General features: G+C 38.7%; 1 protein-coding gene across 2 annotated transcripts in view; it reads right to left on the reverse strand.

Annotated features, from left to right (window-relative positions):
- The window catches only part of TBC1D14 (TBC1 domain family member 14), a 64919-nt gene that overhangs the window by 27476 nt on the left and 16619 nt on the right, over positions 1–20824 (reverse strand). Inside the window, exons 3-4 of one of the 2 annotated variants that reach the window (XM_079307028.1) lie at positions 15957–16077; positions 1229–1347 (exon numbers count right to left, since the gene is read on the reverse strand). In XM_079307028.1, the coding sequence (XP_079163154.1) occupies positions 1229–1347; positions 15957–16077 (240 nt within the window). Of the gene's footprint in view, positions 1–1228; positions 1348–5355; positions 5513–15956; positions 16078–20824 lie in introns of those variants that run through there. The other variant, XM_079307029.1, reaches the window with a different exon arrangement.

Raw genomic sequence — 20824 nt, forward strand, 5'->3', positions numbered from 1 at the left:
CACTCCAGTTTTCTTCTGAAGCCTTAAAAAAGAAACTACTCAAAGCTTAATAGGTAAACATAAAAAAATAGTATGCAAACTATAGGTAAACAATTAAAAAAGATTCCTTAGTGAGAGTGAGATGACAGTACTGCTGTCCAGAGCAGTTCTCCCATTAGAGAAAAGAATGTTTCAATTGTCTTTAATTTTAAAAATACCTCTCTACTAGAAGTTCCTTACTCTACCAACAGTAGGAAAACAAAATCTGAACATTTTCCTGTAATGTAACACTAATTCCATCTATCTGAACACCATACTACTCAGATTATCCCCAAAAATAAAGATATTTTTAACAGACTGATTTTAAATACAACAGACAAGCTAGTATGCTTTCTTTCCAGTTGTACAAAATAAAGCCTGCTGTAAAAATTTTCTACATCTCCCAGTATCTTGCCACACAGTCCATCAGTCAAGCTAGAAAGTTGCTTAAGTAATCCTACAAATAGACTCCTTTGATATGAGCATTTTTCCTGCAGGTTTGTTGATGGAAACACAGATCTGTGTTATGCCAGCTCTTCACACCAACGCACAGCTATACTAAAAATGCAGATGTCATGCCCATAAAGCCAGATCACATTCATAATCAGAAATTGACTAAGCATGACTGAATTCATGTAATTCAGGAGAAAAACAAGGTAAAGCAGCTGCTGGTAAATTGCTTTGGAGTCAGTCTGCACATGCAAAAATCTCCTTGCAGTAAAAAGTATGAAACAACTCATCAAGTGCTTGACAACCCTTAAAATGTGATGCTGAACTCACTGCAGAGCAATCAGTAAACTGTTTCATTATTTATGGAGGTGTGGTCTTTCTCTGTGTAAACAGGACACTGTATTCTTGCTTTTCAATTTCTTTAGCATACATCAGCTTTGTTTTTATGCTTAGGTTCTCTCACGGAAAATAAAAATCACTTAATCATGTTTAGGAGGTAGAATTACTCAAAACTAAAGCTCTGCTATCCTAATAAACTACCTTCAAAAAAAGTCATTGCTTTTATTATAAAATAAAGTTCCTTCTGTTTGAATAATTTTTCTCATAATCAACCCAATTTTATATTCACTAGTCTGAAAAAAAATCTACTTTAGATTTTAAATAATCCATTGAAGTTAAGAGTAAGCAAATACACTGAGTTAGAAAATTTTTTCTAGGTTAATTTTAGAGAGACCTTCACTGTGGCACTTTCAAAACTTACGCTGGTCGGTCCTCTAAAATAAGTGCTGTTGTGGAGAGTGGTTCAAAATCAAGATTCTTCCTCACATTCTGTTTAGGAGAGAGTGGTCTCTGAGCTCGTCCAGTTTTTTCTTCATATTCCTAGAGAAGAAAAAGACAGGGAAACTTACAGGAGTGGAAAGCACCAAGATGATACACTCGAGAATTTAAAAAGGGATCTAAAAAAGTCTTCAAGATAACGCTTTCACATCTCAGCCCTACTGCTGTCCCTTTGAAGCTTTTCAGCTAGAGCAACATCAACATGGAAAACAATGACAAAATTTTTCTTCAGGAGTGAGTCTTTGAGTGAGTGATGTTTTTTCCATTCTTTCTATTTGTAAAAACATCTCAAGTTCCTCTAGCCTGCTTTTACAAAGTATTACTAAGGAGTTTACAAACAGCAGACACTATCTGAAGTACAAAAATAGGACCTATTTAATTTTTTTTTTACTTACATGATTTTGAAATTAAAATCAAAAATTACCACAAGCTCCATTTCTTACAATCTCATTGTAAGATTTCTCCAATGCAAGCTGTTTTCATATGCAACAGCTCAACAATGGGGAGACAAAAAAAAAGGTTAAAATCAGTTGTTAGACAGAAAATCCACCTTTGGTACAACACCTTGCACAATCCTAAATCACAATAGACATAACTGTGTACTCAGACACTGGCACACACTGGAGCAAGACTAGCAAAGAGGCATTGAGATGTCAGGGTGTGGAGCAATGAAGCCACATGAAGAGAGGCAAAGGGAACCAGGCTTGCTCAGGCTCCAGAGGAAAAGGCTTTGTAGGGAAGGGAGGTGAGCACTGGGACAAGTCGCCTGAGATGTGACAGAACTCCTGACCCTGAAAGCATTCAAAGCTCAGGTGAATGAGCCCTGAGAACCTGATTTAAGTAGACTCTGTCCTGAGAGGAGAGTTAGTCCCTCAGAGGTCCTTCTACCCTTAATTACTGTATCACCATGACCTACAGGAGAGGACTAGGCATTCAGGTACCATTTTATCTTTACTTTTCCTACAAACACTGGTTCAAAAAAAAAGTACACTAAAAGCATGACCTAATGGGATAAAACTACCTTTACACAACTTCCATCTACTTCAGTGCTTGAAGTATTACAGCAAACATCAAGAATACAAAGTATCAGTGATACACAAACAAACATGGTCAAACAGTCCTATGGAAAATTACATCCACATTACAGTTACTTGTACATTCAACTTTAAAATTATTCTTGCTACTTCCAAAACTCAAAGGCTTTCATGCATAGCTTTTTGATACCATCTCTATTAAAATAAAATATAGAAAAACACAATGTACACTGTCAATGAACACGATGAAGAATGTTCCAGCCATAGACCTTTTCCTGCTAGCACAAGAAGTTCCTCAGATAGTTCTGCTTTCTCTCTCAACCTAACCTCTCTATCTCATCCAAACTTCCTTCAGCAATAGATACATTTCCAGCACAATGAGATTCATTCAGCAACTAAAACAGGATCCACCCCTTCCAGAAAGGCCATCTGCAACCACACCTCAAAAAAGGGGATGAATGAAAAAAAGATATGATGCAATGAATGTGGACCAGCACAGCCTTGGTCTTTTACTCTGTGTTGTATGGTTCAATCCTAGTTCAAACTACTTCTGTGGGACTCATGGGTAGAGGTCTGTGCAGCCCTCAGGACAAAGAAAATCCTTATTTTTCCTTGTCTATTAACTGGGCACTGCCTCAAAAAATCAATCCTATGATGACTACATTGCTGTAATAGGAAACATGGTCACGAATTTGGAATGTCTGGCTCATTAATACCAGTTAATACTGCTATGCATGACATCAGTTTTAAAACAAGGAAAAGAACCAAGGAAAATGCATTTAAACTACAGACTAGTAGTTAGCTTTGTCAAGTAACGGGACAGTGCTCATGCTGACAAAACCATTCACTAAAAAAAAAATTCAGAAAAAAATAAGTAAAAAATGCTGTAAAAAAAGTATTGAGATAGAGAGCATATTTAGAAAGCACAGGCAGAAGTCTTACACTGGTCACTTGCATCAGCAAACAACTGAGAGCGACCAGTGTGTAAGTGCACCATCATAAAGGGCTTCAGCTGCACCAGCTGCAGAGTAAATCTGCTGTGCTGATAGGAATGAAGCAAATGGCTTTTCCTTCTCCCACCTTCTATTAGGAGACTGATTTTTTTTAAGGAGTAAGGACAAATTAACATAGTCAAATATTAACCTCTCTTACTCCCTTAAAGCATCCCAGAATTTGACATGAAAACATATGCACCCAATGTTTATTATAGTAGAAGTTCCAGAAAAGCTGCTTAATTTTGACTTATGAAAATTATATTCAGGGTCTTCTTTCACCATACCCAACTGGAGAGCAAAATTGCTTTTGAAAAGTGAGAAAAGAATGTCCACACTGTGCTGCAATGGGAGTTTTTTTCTGTACATCCAAATTTACTTGGAAATTCCTTTCAGCTAAGCACAAAATCCTGTATACCAGCACTACGCATCTCCTTACAAGAATTTCTTGGTTAAGAAAATGCTTTATTTCTAAATATGGATAGCTAGTTACAGTATCAGCACAATTACGCAAACCTCTCAAAAGAGCCAAAGCCCACCCTGCATTTCAGCAAGTATTCACTGGTGTTCTACTCAGCACTACCCGACAGTAAAAAGCTAGACCAGCACAAAAATGGGAGTGGCACATTTGATCAGATTACAAGTATGATTCCTTTGTAGCAATTTCATCTTTTTCAGTGGTAGCCAAAAAAGAATAGAAATGTCCTCTGGTGATATTATCTACAAGACTACTTTTTAATTAGAGAAAATTAAAAAAAACCCAACCAAATGAAACCTCCCACCCCAGTTCCTCCCAAAAAAACCACAAAAACCAAATGCCCCAAAATTCACAGAAAACAAAAGTTGATTAAAATTATCTTTTACTCCAGTGAGAAGATAATGCAATTTCAGAGCACAACATATGATACAGCAATGAAACACACTGAAGACTCCACAAACTCATATTAAGAGTATCTGCTGACTGAGCAAATACAAGTATTTGCACATACAGGCATACTGCAATAGGCTGAGCTACACAATAGCTCATTTTAAGCTTTTCCTTTTAAGCCAGACTCAAATCTCTCACGGGTACAAATAACTCCGGATCTGTTTAAATGCTATGCTGCAATTAAGGGTTACTAACCTGATATGGTTGCAAGTTAATTTTAGGATCAACTTGGGATAAGTTGACTGTTCATGATTTAAAATTTAGCTTTATCACTGGGATAATTTAGGCTTTCTTCCAGGTTTCACCTTTAGCTGTTCCCAAGAGCTGAACTAGGATTTGAAGATGTTCTATAAGAGCATGCTGTAGATTACAGCACTGATTTAAATAATTCAAACCAAACAAAGAAACACGCCTCCCAAAACCAAGTTTAATTCTGGGTGGAACCTGACAGCTTTACAGTTAAGATGCAAGAAGCTCTGACTGTGGTGATCCTCTGCGATTCTTCAAGAAAGACAAGCCAACATACAAAGAGAACCTCAACAATCTCTACCGAGAGACGCAAATAACCCTCTGGAACACAGGGCAAGCGCCGAAGGACCAACTGCTCTACCCGGAGAGCGCTGTGTGACTTCCCACACGCCCCGAGCCTCCCCAAGCAGGAGCTGCACAGCAGAACTGAACCTACAATAACAGAAACTGCTCCATCAAGGTCATCTTGTTTTGGCCCTGCGTGTTTAAAGGCAGCCACTTTCTGACAAAGGCGCATATGAAATATGCATGCAGGGTGCCGGAGCGGCACCAGGCTCCACGGGCGGCAGCACTGCGGGGCAGGAGGGATGGCCGGCACCGCCGGGGGTCCAGCCTGCATCCCCCATGCTCCGACACCCCCAACACCCGGCACGGCGGTGCCGCAGCCGCCGCCTTCCATCCCGGCGGAGTCTCGCCACGCACAAAGAGAATCCTCTTCCCGGCGAGCCGCTTCTGCCCGGACTCGGTGAGGCGACTGAGAAGCGGACGAGGCCGGGTTCACCGACGCACGTTCAAGTCCCAGCCCGCCCCTGCCGCCTCCCCCGCGCCCCGCAGCCGCCCCGCTCACCATGAACGCTGCGGTCCCTCACGGGCGGCGGCGCCGGATCCCCATCGCCCGCCCCGCAGCGCGGGCCTGGCTCCCGCCGCCCGGGCCCGCACGGCCTCACGGGCCGCCCGCCCGCCCCGCCCGGGCCGCCTCCCGCGGGTGGGTCCGGCCGCGCCCCGCCCCGCCAGCCGCGCTAATCACCCGCGGAGCCGCCGCACACCATCGCTGCTCTCCGCCTCGCCCAGCGCTGCCTGGGCACGCACGGCTCCGCCTGGCACACGCTGCCCGCCTCCCGGGCCGCCCCGGTGCAGATCCGAGTCCATGACGGGCAACCCAAGCCTCGCACAAGCTCGGCTGCATTAGCCGCAGTCTTTGTCAGCTCAGCATTACGGGCGCTGGTTTAGGACGCAGCTCCGTTCCTCAAACACTGGCATCTCTCTCCATTGTCTCCCAACTGCCGCGTCCCTGGCTCTAAGCCAGGCGTTTGCTTGTACCGAGTCCCGCTGCTGTGCCTTGCTGAGACAGCCTCGGTATCTGTCCGGAGTGCAAGGGCAGCTAAAACTCATCAACCCCTACATCAGTGCCGAAGGAACAGCAGCAGTGTTGTGCTGAAATACTTCCTACAGCATAGGCATCTTTTCAGTACCACTCATGCTCTGTCCACCTGTGACAGCCCTAAGAGACAGCTACATAAATCTCTCCTACAGTATGAACAAGTTCCACATTGCCTCTTGCTAAACATTTTGCCTCAATTCAGATAGAATATCAGCTTTAATCTCCTTTGTCCAATGGCTCTGTTATTTAACTCAGTGGAGATACCCAAGTTACTGTGGCTCCATCTTTGGTAGACTTGCATTTTAAAATATTATCTATTCAGCGGCAACTGTTGCCATTTTCTCAGCTCTGCACTAAGGATTTCATATTCTTAAATATCACCGACTGTGATACGCAGCTGCCAGGGTGAATTGCTCATGATCTTTATCAAAGTCTGATCCTCAATTCCAAAATGATCAGCAAGGACTGATCTGAAAATAACCAGTCACTTAAGTATTCTGCTTTCAAATGGTGGCTTCGCAGGAGTTAACTAATTTTCTCAGAATTGCTAGGTTATATATCAGCTATTGTTTTCAACCTGTGACTTCACATCTACTTCACAGATGCAACAATATGATGCCAAATACAGAAGAGCTCACTGCTCAAAAGTATCATGGCTTCATTCCCACCACAGCCAATTAGTTACAGACACCTGCCATCCAAGCATCTCACGTCAGAGCACAAGTCAACACAGCTCATGCAAAACACTACGGGCTCCAGTGCTAACGCTTTATCTCATGAACTGTTATCGCAAATATCTAAAAACCATTCATGCAAAGTTATGGCCATTAGCACAGGCAAAAAGCAGCTCCTGCAGACGAGCACCCTTGGGTGGGCACTGATATTCCTGCAGTAGATGTCTGTGCTTTCACACTGAAAATAGAATTATATTGCAGCTCTTCTGCAAAGCGCTGACTAGGAAAGAGGGATGCCTGGTGACACAGGAAGATCCTGCAGGGTGAAAAGTGAAGTGCTCCCTGCAACTCAAACCACAGCTAGCCACATGTTACAGTTGGTAGCAGTCACTATTTTTAGGTTATTGCACTTACAATAGTACCTGAGACTACTTAGACAAGTGATATGCAAGATTTAACTACATATGCTGGCCTCACTCAGCATATGGAATAAGAACTGGATCAGAATTGCACAAGCAAAAAAAAAAAAAAAAAAAAAAAAAAAATTCTTACCACTATCTCAACAGTGCTTCAATGTTCCTTTCCATTGTTTCATGACTGTCTACTGTCTAATCCATGTCCACCTGAAATCTTGAAATCTTTTACCTTTTCTAAATGAAATTGTTTACTAGACAAATTTCAGATGGTTAATATTCAGCACTTCACTGCCCCCCACTCCCCTTCTGGCTCCTCACACCATTTCTGTGCCACCATTACACAGCCATGTGGCTTTCAATATGCTGGAGTGGGGAAATGATAACAAAACCACACCTTTTGTTCTGTTCCATTAGATTGATTACTCTGCAATGCCTACTGTGGGACAATGTAAACTTGAAAGGAAAAAGGAAGGAAAGAATATGCAGCAGGATTTCACAAGATAGTGAAATTTGTGACGATCTTTGGGTTGGGAAACTAAGATCTGATTCTTCACGTGGCACTGGGCCATAATATAGTAATTTTAATGAAGACCCTTATTTATACAGTAAACAAAGAGAATTTGAGGAGAATTTAAGAATGAAACCTCAGGTAAAGATTAGATTATGAGACTATCCTTCAAAACTTAGCAGAGAAAAAATACTTCTGAGTTCAGATATTACACTTTCAAACAATTTCTTTGGAAACTTTTTATATAACTTTAAAACCAGTACAGAACTATTCTGAAATGCAATTAACTTATTAGTTACTGATCTAACAGCTAGAGAAATCAGAATTGCATGCTTAACCTGTACACTTTAGTGATCTGCCAAGCTCTACAAATAATTAATGGTTCAAGAATCATCAGCCCTACTTGCTTTACACAGCTCTCTCTCTATGTGTACACATATGTTTAAACACCTTGCATTAAAGAAAGGACACCTGAGTAGAAGACAGCAATGACATGACTATAATAACATCATATGTGCTAAGTTTTATCTTCCTTCAGGACATCTTTCTCATCTTTAGTACCACAGTATTCTCCTGTTCCATACTAGAAAAATTAGGAATGCCTAAGCAATGTAAAAGATAAGACAAGACACTATGGCCAGGCTGTGAGGAAAACCTTACACTATTTGTAGGCATCACTTCAAATACTCTGAAATTTGCCTCTTTTCCCCTGGGAAGCATCTACTTTTCCTTTCAGATTACAAGGGATACAGAACCTGGGCTGGCAACTGATGTGATCCCATGCAATCACACCAAAGTTAAATGAATAAAATAATCCATATATCTTACAGAAAGTTACGAGTAAAGCAAAAGAGTAAGAAGTCACATACTCTGTTTTATATTCCTGTGCTCCAGCCACTGGACTACTAACAATTTTTCCACATACATATTTTTACAATATCATATTTTGAGCAATGGAGGCACTAGATTAAGGAACATTTAAAACCTAAGCATGGACAAGGCCAGGTAAATTCTTCCAAGAAAGAATAGAAGTTTGCTGTTTTGAATTCTGTTGCCTCTGGTCATTCAACATGCTGTGTATCAGATGTTTCTCACCCTCAGGGTTCACATTTCGTTTGTGCTATATGTAAATAATTTAAGTGGGTATTGGTTATATAGAGTGACATGCTTCATTTAAAAAAAGGAAGGAAAATATTTTAAGTACTCAGAGACAAAGCATATCATCAACCATGTTGCTTATAGACAGCTTTTTACTGTCAAAAGTGGGATATTCAATCAGATTGTGCAGTGTACTATTACAAGTGACTCCAACATGAGTCACAGTAACAACAAAAAAAACAATGCTCTCCTGTTTAGAACACTGCAAAGGACACAATTTAATCTGCACATCTGTTAATCAAATGGAAACATCTGCAAGAAATGCCTCCAGCAGGACAAGCATCTGGGAAATGTCTGAGCAAGAGAATACAAACTAAACGGTTGCTCTATTTTACTGCTATTTTTTTGTGAGCATCTGCCAGAATAAAACGCTATAAACACCTGCTTTCAGCATATCCCATAAACATTACTTCCAAGGACTGGAATTCCATTGGATATAGACTTCACGTGAAAATATAACTTTACTTAATCTGTATGCCTGCCCATGTCTTCACCTTAATTATCTGTATAGTCTCAGCCTCATAACATTCCAAATAATCTCTCAACAACTATTTCTTCTGACATTTCATGTTAGTGCTTATGTTGCAGATGAAAACTTACCTTTCCTATCTAGTCTCAAATAACACTCTTACTGTGGCTGAAGTTTATGTTAGAACTCAGATCATGCCCCCCTCATTCTGAGGAAGACACTAAAATAAAAGAACTCTCCATGCCATATCAATCTGATGCTGATACCACTCTGAAACGGCCAAAAAATCCAAGTTAACTCCAGGATATAGAGGAATGGAGTCACAGTAGTATCAGATTTCATCTTGCAAGTTCTCAAATCGGTTGCAAATACCAATCCTTGTAGTATTTACCCAGGAATGCCACCTACTTTACAATGCATAACTTGTATTTTATGCTGTTCAGAGACCCTCCACATCACAGTTGCTGTTTTGGTTTGCAAACAGTTATCTTTGAAGGTAAGTGTGTGCACATTAGTATCTAGTTCCATGACTCCAGCATATACATGGAAGTAGAGTAGGGAAAGGTACTTCACTTGATACTTTCAACCATTTTCTAATTCTCCCCTGTTTTCAAATCTCTCTGCTAATTTCTCTTTTGCCCCCTTATCAAGATTTGGATATCTTTAAGGGTCTCTGACCTCTTCAAATCTGATGCTTGTCTGCCCTTGGAAATTACAGAAAAATAAGGAAATAAGTCTACTGCATTAGGACGTCTGAGTGTTTTTTTCCACCTACATTTGCTTCTCTGATCCCTGAAATTACCTTTGAAGCCATTACTAGAGCAAATTTCTTACATACCTTATAAAAGCTTCTTTTGTATTCATACTGATAGCATGTACCATCTTCTCCCTCATCACTTGTCCAGACCCTTGTGCATTCTTTAATTTTACAAAAAAAAAAAAAAAAAAAACCAAACAAAAACCTAACTCTATCAAAATGTAAATATTCCTGAATACAATCATCTTCACAACTTAACATTGTGACAACTTCAGTCTTGACAAGAAGAGATTGTAGATTTTTAAAGCTACACACAAATAGAAATGTAATATATGAAGGAAGGCAACATACCTTCATAGTGTGATTTAAAGTGATTTCTATTTTTAGGCTTTAATATTCATGAAGCTGTTTCCACTGATCTTTGTTGTGCTCAAGTGACAACTTCTCAATAGAGCCCAAGAAAATTAGGTGAAAGTACTAACAGGCATGACAAAATAGTAGCAAAATCGAGGCAAAAAATAGGACCAGGAGTCCTCAGAGAGAGAAGGATAATGAGAACATAAAATTAGCTAGTCTTCCTTCAGAAAGACATTTCAGAAAAAATCATCAGTCTAGCTTTTCCTTACATCCATATCATCAGGGTTTCCAGTAACACACAGTGCCTCCATCCATTTTGCAGAGCTAAAGAACATCAACTTTGTTTGTTGATGCTAGTGAGTATGGCAAGAATTAGTCTTTCAAAACCTGTATCTACCTCCATTCTTTAATTTTAGATGAAGTTTGAGATATATAAACTGGAAGACAGACAAAGAAAATCTTTGGGTCAAGTTTCTTTGGAATTTGCTTCTGCTTAACACACAAATAGCACAATGAAGTGTAGCAAAGCTTTCTCAATTTTACTTATCAGCAATGGAAATGTTCCAGTCTCCAGTTAGAACAGGCAGTTCCACAACAATTTTTAGGGGCTACACACTCGTTTTCAAAAATTTACTGCCAGCTTTGCCTCACAGCAATGCTTAGCCAAGTGTTTGTGCAATGCAATAGCCAAAGGCACATGGCATTATCTCCAGGCTTGCTCTCTGTAGACATCTATTTTCATTTAAAAGTCCATGGGGGGAGGAGGGGAGGAATCTGAAAGCCTCCTGTGTGTTACCAGTGGAAAGTTGCTACATGGAAAAAAGCTTACTGACTACACAAAGAAGCAAGTGTGTAAGTATCTTTCTATTAGCACTGGAAGACACACAAATACCAGTTGCTTGATGGATTCTTTTTTAACACAAATGAGAACAATTTTTCACTGATGTATCAGCTGTCCTGAAAAGTTATAATCTCTGGCTTTGAAATTTTGGGGTTAGAAAGAGTTGTGTACTTGATACCCAAAAGTCAATCATTTTTCCATGAATTTGTGGCTTCCTGAATTTTAAAAATAGTCTTATGCTATCAGCATTTATATTCCAGTTAATGCTAAGTATCAACTTGGGCTACAAAGTAACTGTCCCTATTGCAACAATAACTTCAAAGTTACTGCACTTCCCCCCAAAATATACCACCAGCGCTGAAACAGAGCTTGCAGCAGAGACCAGCAGCTGACTTTGCAACTGCAGTACCAACTCACCAAGCTCATACTTCTATTTAGTATATTTACTCCTGAAAGCAGATACTTGTCCTCCAACACGGCCTGCTACACCTCTTCAGGATCCCTCCAGCTTCCAGGGCTTTTGATCATCACAATTTAGTAGGCATTCTAGAGAGTGAGAAAGCTAAAACAAAAGCTTTCAATCTGGAAAAGCAGGAAAGAACCTCTCGCTTCCTTTCAAAAGTATGTTGTAGCTTGTCATAGCTATTTAAACCAATACTCAAAGTTTACTGTTTCTGTTTGTCTGATGCTTTTAACATATTCTGTACTTTCACATGCTGTTAACATATAGGAAGTAGTTCCAACAGCATCAAAAGCAGCACTTTGTCAGCTACACTCTTCTAGATTATGATACCTGACTGGGTCATATTAAATGCTTTTATTATTAAAATACTCAGGAACAATCATCCTGACATAGTATTAAATCACCCTTTCATTTACTGTGAATGGAAGCTACTACTCTTGCTGAATCTGTTTAAATATGATAGTATTTTTGTTTGAGGCAGGTGATTTTCAGGACAGGACAAGGGCAACACACTCTTTGTAGATTAATACAGCCCACTGGAACTGCTGAATGATCTTTCTAGTACTGCTCTTGTTGGGGAAAAAGAAAAGGACATCATCATTGATATAATAGGTTTCTTTACTTATTTTTATTTACCCTCACAAAAGTTGGATGCCCTTTACACATGATTACAATAAAATAAAGGTATTTATAACTGGATCAGAAGGAAAGACACGAAAGAACAGTGAATTAAAGCAAGTAGCAAGTTTTGGGTTAATAATTATTAAGTAAGGAAGTTACACTTATTTCTATAAATGTAATAATAATAGGGATAGGTTAGACTAACCACAGTAACTATACTTTCTTACACTGCACTTACTTTCTTCTAAAAAAAAAAAAAAAAAAAAGGAACTCTACCACTCTAAATCCTGCCTTTCTGAAGGCTGACAAATAGAAATGAACCCAACAGCAGAGAACACAGGAAGTGACTCATTTACACCCCTGGACTTCCCATGCAAAACACAAAAAATGAACTAAACAGTTTCTAGCTTCAAAGTGGCAGCGAAGTCTATGTGCAAAAACTCGCCCTATTGGCAGCTATAGCCACCAGTGACAGTGACTTACTCAGGCTACCCAGAAACAAACTCAGTATAAACAGAGGATAGTGCCCTACCCAGAGCTGTAGCTCTAGCTCCTGGCAGGCATCCTGGACCAAGCACTTCCCTTGTGAAAGCCTCGAACGGGCCACGTGAAGGCAGTAAAGCAGGGCTGGGGCAGGCGCTCAGAAAGGCTGCCTGTGTATTTTTAGCCGGGCCGGCAGCAGCAGAGGCTGCAGATGTGGGGATGCGGAAGGCGAGGCAGCGGCTCCCCGCGCTGCGCTGCACAGCCTCCAGCCGCACTGCTGGGCACACGGAGCTGCGCCTGAACCTCCAGCAGCACGCTGGGGACTCGGCTCTTTGTATAACCTGCAGAAAAGGCACTGCTTGCAATGGCAGATTTCATCACTGTCTGCCTCAAGCATGGGTTGTAGTAAATTCTTTCCATATTTCTTGCTAGGTGCTGTTGCTTTGAAACTCTTTTCTAACACATCCAAGCCAGAAAATAAACTTCGATAAAATCACTTGACTTCATCAACTAGGATTATAGTTTAAATCAAGTGAAAATTGAATTGAATTATAATTAACCCAACTCATCTTACAAAGTTTTTTCTACAGTAATGTTATAAGCTTTACTGTTCATCCATCACCTGCAAGCTAAGAAAATTATTTTCCTGTTTCAAGAGCTCATTTTCACTTTATCATGTTGTGCAGAGTGAGCCTCTTCAATACAACTGATTTTAATTGACTGGAATGCTGACCCTTCACATATAACCATATCCTATTCATTACAGAAAAACATTTGGGAAAATTACAATCCCCAAGTCAAAAATCATGGTTATTTTTAATTATTAATGAACTGCCCTTAAAATTTTGAAATATTCCAACATGAAATATCAGCAAAGGAGATCATAAAATATTTAGACCTGAAATTTTGAGTAAAGGCTGTAATTGAAAGGCCCAAAGTGTTATATGTGCTGAATTTTATCAATGCTGATACTTAAAAATATGAAGATATTCCATTGAGCTCTTATTGGAATTCATAGTGAAAGTTAAATTGTACAACCCTCATAGGGTCAAAGCACACTTGGATGGGAAAAAACTTTCAAACTTGCTGATTAAAAGTGGATTTTGCTATTATAGAAAAGAAAATTAAAACAAATAGACTAATTTTAAAAAAAGTAATTTAATTTCACTGGGAAAGAAAGCTGTAACATGTCGCTAGACTACAGCCAAAATCTGGTTTTCCTCTTTCCTCTGGCCTTACTCTTAATACACAAAATCTTGACTGGCCACATGCAAACAAGTTCTGTGAAGACAGATCACATGAGGGAGACAACCAAGTGATACATTGGTTATCTCTTCTTGAATGTTTAAACAAATTTCTTTTGAAGAGCATTCATTAACAAAACTAGGGGGAGAGAAGCTGTTGCAAATAAATGGTATTTATAAATGGTATTTACATATATTTCTGTGCTTGCCAAGCTTGAAAAGAGTTTCTAAAAGAAACAGTGGCTGCAAAGCCTAGTTCAGTTCTACAGTCTACAAGGAGAGATTTTAACTTTGGTGGTTATTTTTGGTGAGTTGCTGTCATCTGACCTAGTACATTTTCAAACATCAACTGCAAAAGCAACTGGCATAACCAGTTCTGCTCAAGTAGAATTCCTGAAGAGAACTGATATAAAAAATTAATAATGCAAACCTCCATTGCAAATGCACTTCCAGCTTCTCCAAAATTACTCATCCTGACAGCTTTTAAGATTTGAAACATTTAACTGGATAAAAACTATATAAAAGTTTTCAGTAACCCAGTAAAGCAACCCAGCCTGAGCATATACCAATACTGCTTCTTCATCAGAAGACTAAAGCTCACTTATATTTCCAGCATTAAAAACAGGGCAAGCAACATCTTAGCTGGAGTGATTTTAATACCTACATTGTCAAAATACAGTGTGATGCTATGTTGGATACACTTTTTGGAGAAGTGAGTGCTGTCAGAAGAGTTTTTACAGGGCTTGAGAAAAGGCTCATGTGCTCAAAGAGCCTAACTACTATTTTGGTGAGGGGTCACCTAAATCAACTGTGCTTTTAGATGCTGGTGAGGCTCAATTAGTGACTTACAGCACTATTCATGACTCCAAGTCTACATGTCAAAAATAACTTCAAAAAATACCAAATCATTTAGGAAAGATTAGTTATTGTTACCCAAGAGGCACTGGAGACAATTGTTTTAGACTGCAATTTTGCCAGAAACTCACTAATGGTTGGATGCCATACCACATAATAACTTAATAGTGACTGTCTTGTAAAAAATTTAATACCACCATTCAAAGCTGCAATTTAAAATAGTTTGGATGCAAAGGAAAAATATTCATAGCACCAGCAACGACAAAACATTAAGAAATTATTTACCCACTTATTAAAGAACAGGCACTACAATAAAATACACTGCTAAATGTCATAGTACTGCACTTATTCAATTCAATTCAATACTTCACTTATTCAAAATGCAACCTCTTCAATTTTATCATCAAAAATCTTTGGTGAACACTTCAGAATTATTAATTGTATCAAGACAAGTTATAGATAAAGTCTAAATGGTTGAGTACAGCGACAAGTTCAAAAAGCTGCCTCATTTTTACTTAACAGCCTAACTACAGCTAAGAACAGTCACATGATGTAGATTTCTAGAATACTTTACCCTGAATTAAGCAGCACAATCCTTCAAATCACCATTTGCGTTTCACATAGCAGCTGATTTTGAAGTTTTACTACATGGTCTCTTTCCATGCAAACATTACTATTCCCACAGTCATTTTAACAAGGAAGTGATAACTGAAATACAGAAAAAGCTCCAAAGACATAAAAAGGCTACATTCAATCCAAAAATCCTAGATCATGTCAGACAAATTGAAAGAGGCTGTTTTCCCATCACTGAAAGAGCAGCTCATGAACTACTGACCACATGGCTGGATTTCACAAGATTTTTCCCCATTGGAAAGGCAAATCATTTGATTCACTAGCCAAGAGCTTGGGTTTATCTGTAGTAGAACCAGTTCTCTGCAATGTTGCTTTCAACAATGTTGAAAAAAAGTGAGTTTTGCTTAGGATTTTATTCTCTTATGACACACTAGGGAAGGCTCTTCATGCCTCATGTACTCAGGGTAATGACCAAGTAGAGCACATTCTTCTGAACAGCACTGTTGTAACACAAGTACAATTTCAACAAAGAGCCTTTTCTGGTAAATTGTATGCAACCCAAACAGGCTGCACAGTTCTATATACAGATCATAAACTTAACTGGCTTCTTCATTTATCATTCATCTTAACACAGAATTAAACAAATACCTTTTGCATTTTCTTTGGGTCTTTCTGTAAGTTTTCTCCAAGAGGTACTTTTCCAAATAACTTCCATCGCACATCATTTTGTTTTTCAAATCTTGCACTTTGCTTTCTGGTAAACAAATTCCTAAAAAAAAAAAAAAACAAAACAAAAAAAAACCCCAAAAAACTTTATTAATAAAAATGATTAATTATAATAAAAAGAAGGATGAACATTTGCTAACCTCATGTATCCTAATCAGATATTCCAACTCCTCTTGTGGTTATGCCGACAGACAGACACTGTTTCCCAGCTTCAAAAGGTACATCATGCAGTATTATCACCATACCAGGCAATGGACTTTGTTAAATTATAACTTCTAGTACATAAAAAAGTTCATTTTCCAGTTTTCTAAAAGTAGACACCCTTTTTTAGCATTCCTGGAGATTATTCAGCCTCAGTCTTTAAAAAAAAAAAAAAAAAAAAAGACTAAGACACAAAATTCTTTACCCACCTGTTGCAACACACTGCTACCAAAAATCACAAAAACCTTGGAGACATAGTATCCTTTTACTGTATTTGATCTGCTTTCATAAAGATTATTTTTCTAAATAAGCTTAAAAGCAGCTATCATAATACATTAATTCTAAAGTCTCTCTGAAATGTCTAGCATATACTAGCTTAAATACTGGAGGAACAGTTATAAAGCTAGATGTAAAGGCACTTAAAATGAGATTATGTTTACTGACATTGTTAGTTTTTAAACAAAATTGTTTTAAAGCAATTTGCCAGACTTGCATCTTCACAGCACAACTACTTTGCTCCAAAACTGGACATGCAGTACAGACCAGTTTTCATGCTTTTGATAGCACTCAGCTCCTCCAAGAGCACAGCTATTCTACCCCCATGGCATGTCTGCATTATTAAAGCAACAATTTTTCTTTTGTCCTACTGTCCAGTTTATCACATATTCAAGTATGTCCAGGTTAGTTCCATTATTTACTCACCTCAGGGCAGATTTTTTCTGGAAACTATTTTTTGCTCCCTTATTTAAAAGAAAAAAAATAAAACTCCAGTGAGACAAAAGCATTTTTGCTACTGCAGGCAGCTCCAGCTGACAAGCATTTTTGCTCAGCAGGCAGCTCCAGCACCTTCAAACCACATTCTGACATAACTGCTTTTTCTTACAGTTACCACCTTAATGCCCTCTCTGTTGGCAATCAAGTGCAGATTGTTTCTTACATAGAAAGTGTGGTAGTTTGGGAAATAAAACTACACTGAGCTTCTCATTCTAGAAGAGCTGAATACAAGTCTGCAAAGGGACAACCTAGGCACATCAAAGTAGTTTTTCCTAGTCATTTTGTGTCAGATGCTATGAACAATACCATAGCTATACCAACAGAGATAACATGTTGGAATACAATAGATATGTTTCATATGTGAAAAACAATTGAGGTTATAACATCAAAGTGTGCTGAAATATATTATAATGTTAACAGTATGCACTGCCATCCTTAAATATGCATATATTTATACAAATTATCACGTGCTTCTGTATCACAAGGGTACAGTTACCTTGAAATTCAAACCAAGAACAGATTATCATATTAAAAGGTAAGAACAAACTGCTTATGTAAAGAAATCATGTAAGTCAATTACAACTGCTGCCAAAGCTAAGCACTAACTGTACTTCTCCAAAAACCCTTCAGCTATGCAGAGATTGTATGGTAACTAAAGCCAGAGAGGATGGACCTGTGTCATCGAGACAGATACCTGGTAAATAAAATATAAAGACAGACAGACAAGAGATTTATTTATATATATATATAGTCCATTTAAAATGGAGAAATATCAAGCAATTTCTAAAATGTATCTAAGAATAAAAAAGAATAACAGAAAAAACATAATAAAACCTACTGCATGTAAGTAGGATACACAATGCAAGACAGACTGGCTGTTTTTGCAAGAGGTTTTTTTTCAGATTATTATTACTTCAGAAGCAAGCAAATTCCATACTCCAACCATCTTCAGAGAAAACAAGAGTTTCTAGCATCAGGACCACTGGAAGAGCCTTGTAGGGAGGCACATCTTTGTGACAGCTCTGTGCACATTCAAATCCTTTTGCAAGTAAAAGGCTTTCACCACACTTCATTAACAACGCAATAACTCAAAAATTAAAAGCAATTTTCTCTGTCTCTATCCACTTTAGAAGTTGCTAGCACACGTGTACATGCAGTAACTTCTTCAGTCTCCTCTAAGGGATTTTAAGAACAGCAGTAGGTCTTTACCCTCTGAGCAAAATAAATATGAATAGGAATGATAAATTGTAACAGCTCTCTGTTGCAACTGCTTGCATAAGATGAACTAAATCAGAAAAGCCCATCTCACACACTTCCTCTCAATTCAATTCCACAATCCTAACTATCTACTTTCCCTTTACAGGCAGTGTCATAATAAATAATCTGTTCTACAGCTTATCTAGCAGATGGCACAACACTTGTTCAGCTCACTCTTCTCTATCCCTACATTCTAGGGCACCAGGCATCTCTTCCTCCCTTGTACTATGTCAGGGTTTTCAGCTCACTTTTAATTTAAAATATATATATAAATATATATTGAACTGAAAGCAGCATATACAAATTTAATTCTGTACTGTCCTTTTCCTCCAGCCTCTGCCTGGGCCTAAGTGCCAATGTTTGGATGGCATCCACACTCTTTACAGACTCCAGAAAGTGTCAATATACCCCAAAGGCTTAACATTATAAGCAGCCACAAATCAGCACAATAAGATGAAGAAGACCAAACTACTACCTGTTCTTGCTTTGACTGAGGACATACAGCATTAAACCCTAATCTGTCCCAGACTGAAACACACCAAAGGTAATATATGACAGGATGGCACAGAAGGAGCAGAAGAGATGCCACCTGATTTGGACCTATTCTGAGAAAACCTAAGGAAGAACAAACAAATATGCAAACAAAAACAAAATAAAAACACACACAAAAAACCAACAAAAAAAAAAAAAACAAACCCAAACCAAACAAAGAAGTTCTCTGGTTCAATTTCTATAGAGCTTTGCAATAGATCAGGACACCACCACAGGGTCCTGATAAAGCCATTATTTGAGACTCCTGAAGTGAAAGTAAACCCTTAAAATATGCAACTCCTTGGAGGAAGTTTCTGCCATATATATTTCAGAGCAAATAACTCATAACAAAACCTTTAATTTTCCTGCTGCTACAGCACAAAAAGGAATTAGTTTCCTCCTATTTTTACACAGCTCCCTTTTTCAAGAACAGCACTAAGCCGTTTCACTCCTGAGCAAATTCACTAAAAGTAACTTTAGGAGATCTTACTAATGAAAAATACATGTTAACTAGAAGCAAAACTTCTCTAGTTGAAAAAAAAACAAAACTAAACTCTAAACAAACACATCTTTACTGTGAAGATGAGCCCAGAAATTCTAGAGTAAAAGATGTCAAAGCTTCATTACAAGTGTTTTAAGATAACAAAAATAAATTTGAGATCTTGAATGGAAAAAAGGGCTGACATGCCTTGAAAGAAAAGATTACGCACTCATCACAAGTTCAGTCTCACTGTCCTCTTCACAACTATCAGAACACATCATGATGATTTACAATAGGGATATTAAGAAGAACATCTGACATAAGGCATGATGTCTGCAGTCTCATTAGTGTGGAGTCATTAAAGTGTCATGGGTTACATCTGCATTCCCTTGGTAAGTGCTCACTATTTTACACTTAGTATCTGCAGCCGATTATTTCAGAAAAGCCAAGCACAGAAGCTGAGATCAAATTTCAATCAGAACCCTGCTTTTGCACAGTCCCCTAAATACAGTATTTGGCACCAAACAGCTGTTCAACCTTGTTATCTTAATTGAGCTGTAGAGAGGGATTACCTACCTGAAGAGAATTAACTCTAACACCAAGGTTAATTTTTACATACAAAGAACATTCTGTGGTATAGGACAGAGATGGAACAATCTCTAGCTTGAACAGACAGATATTGCATCACCAGTCTATACTGATCTGCCCAGCTGCCTTTTCTGTGGGAAAAGAGGAAGTTAATACAAGAGGCAAGTTTAGCAGTGTCAGGAAAACCTTATTTTTTTAATAAAACTTAAGAAACTATTCCATTTTTGTTCTCTAAGCACTGCTAATATATGTACTGCACATGTGTATATTGCCACTCTTAATGCAGCCTTGTGTGCTGTCATGATCAGGTTGAAGCCTCAATCAAATTTGAAAAACGTGGTTCTAAGGATATTAGAACCACATCAATAACAAGTTATCAAGTCAAACCTATCCATATTGCATCTATTGGAGCATTTTCAAGCTTCTGCTTTTAAAATGAAGCAGAAAGTTTATCTAGTTCTGTCCAATTCTTTCCAAAAAGACAGGAGGTCTGCAACACAACTGCCAGCAATTACTGCCCCATGAGGAGTGGAGCGCAGCAGCTCCACAAATAATCAGCTATTCATTTTTTCCACATTTCAGTAATGCTTTATCCCAAGCAAGGTTAGTCACTTATGTGAAGTCACCTCTTAAGGGGTCATTCCTTTCCACCACATCCCTCCCATTCAGTATGCAAACCTATCCACTAAAGCAGCAGAGACAGTGCTGCTATGGTTTCTGTTGCCCATTTACTCCAAGCCTTGAAGTCAGCTGCAAAGCTCCTTTCTGAAAAGTCTCAAAGTCTTCTCAAGCCAGGCAGACTCAACATTGAGCCCATTTAGATATCTCTGAAGTTTGGTACCATGACAGTCAAGGAACTGGTTCTCTGGCACATGTCATTGAAACAACAGGAAAAAAGGATGGGCTCCCACAGGAGCTGTCAGAGGATTCAGCTGATCAAGGCAGGCACATGCACACA

This window comes from Erithacus rubecula, assembly GCF_903797595.1.
Source record: "Erithacus rubecula genome assembly, chromosome: 5".
Lineage (NCBI taxonomy): Eukaryota > Metazoa > Chordata > Aves > Passeriformes > Muscicapidae > Erithacus > Erithacus rubecula.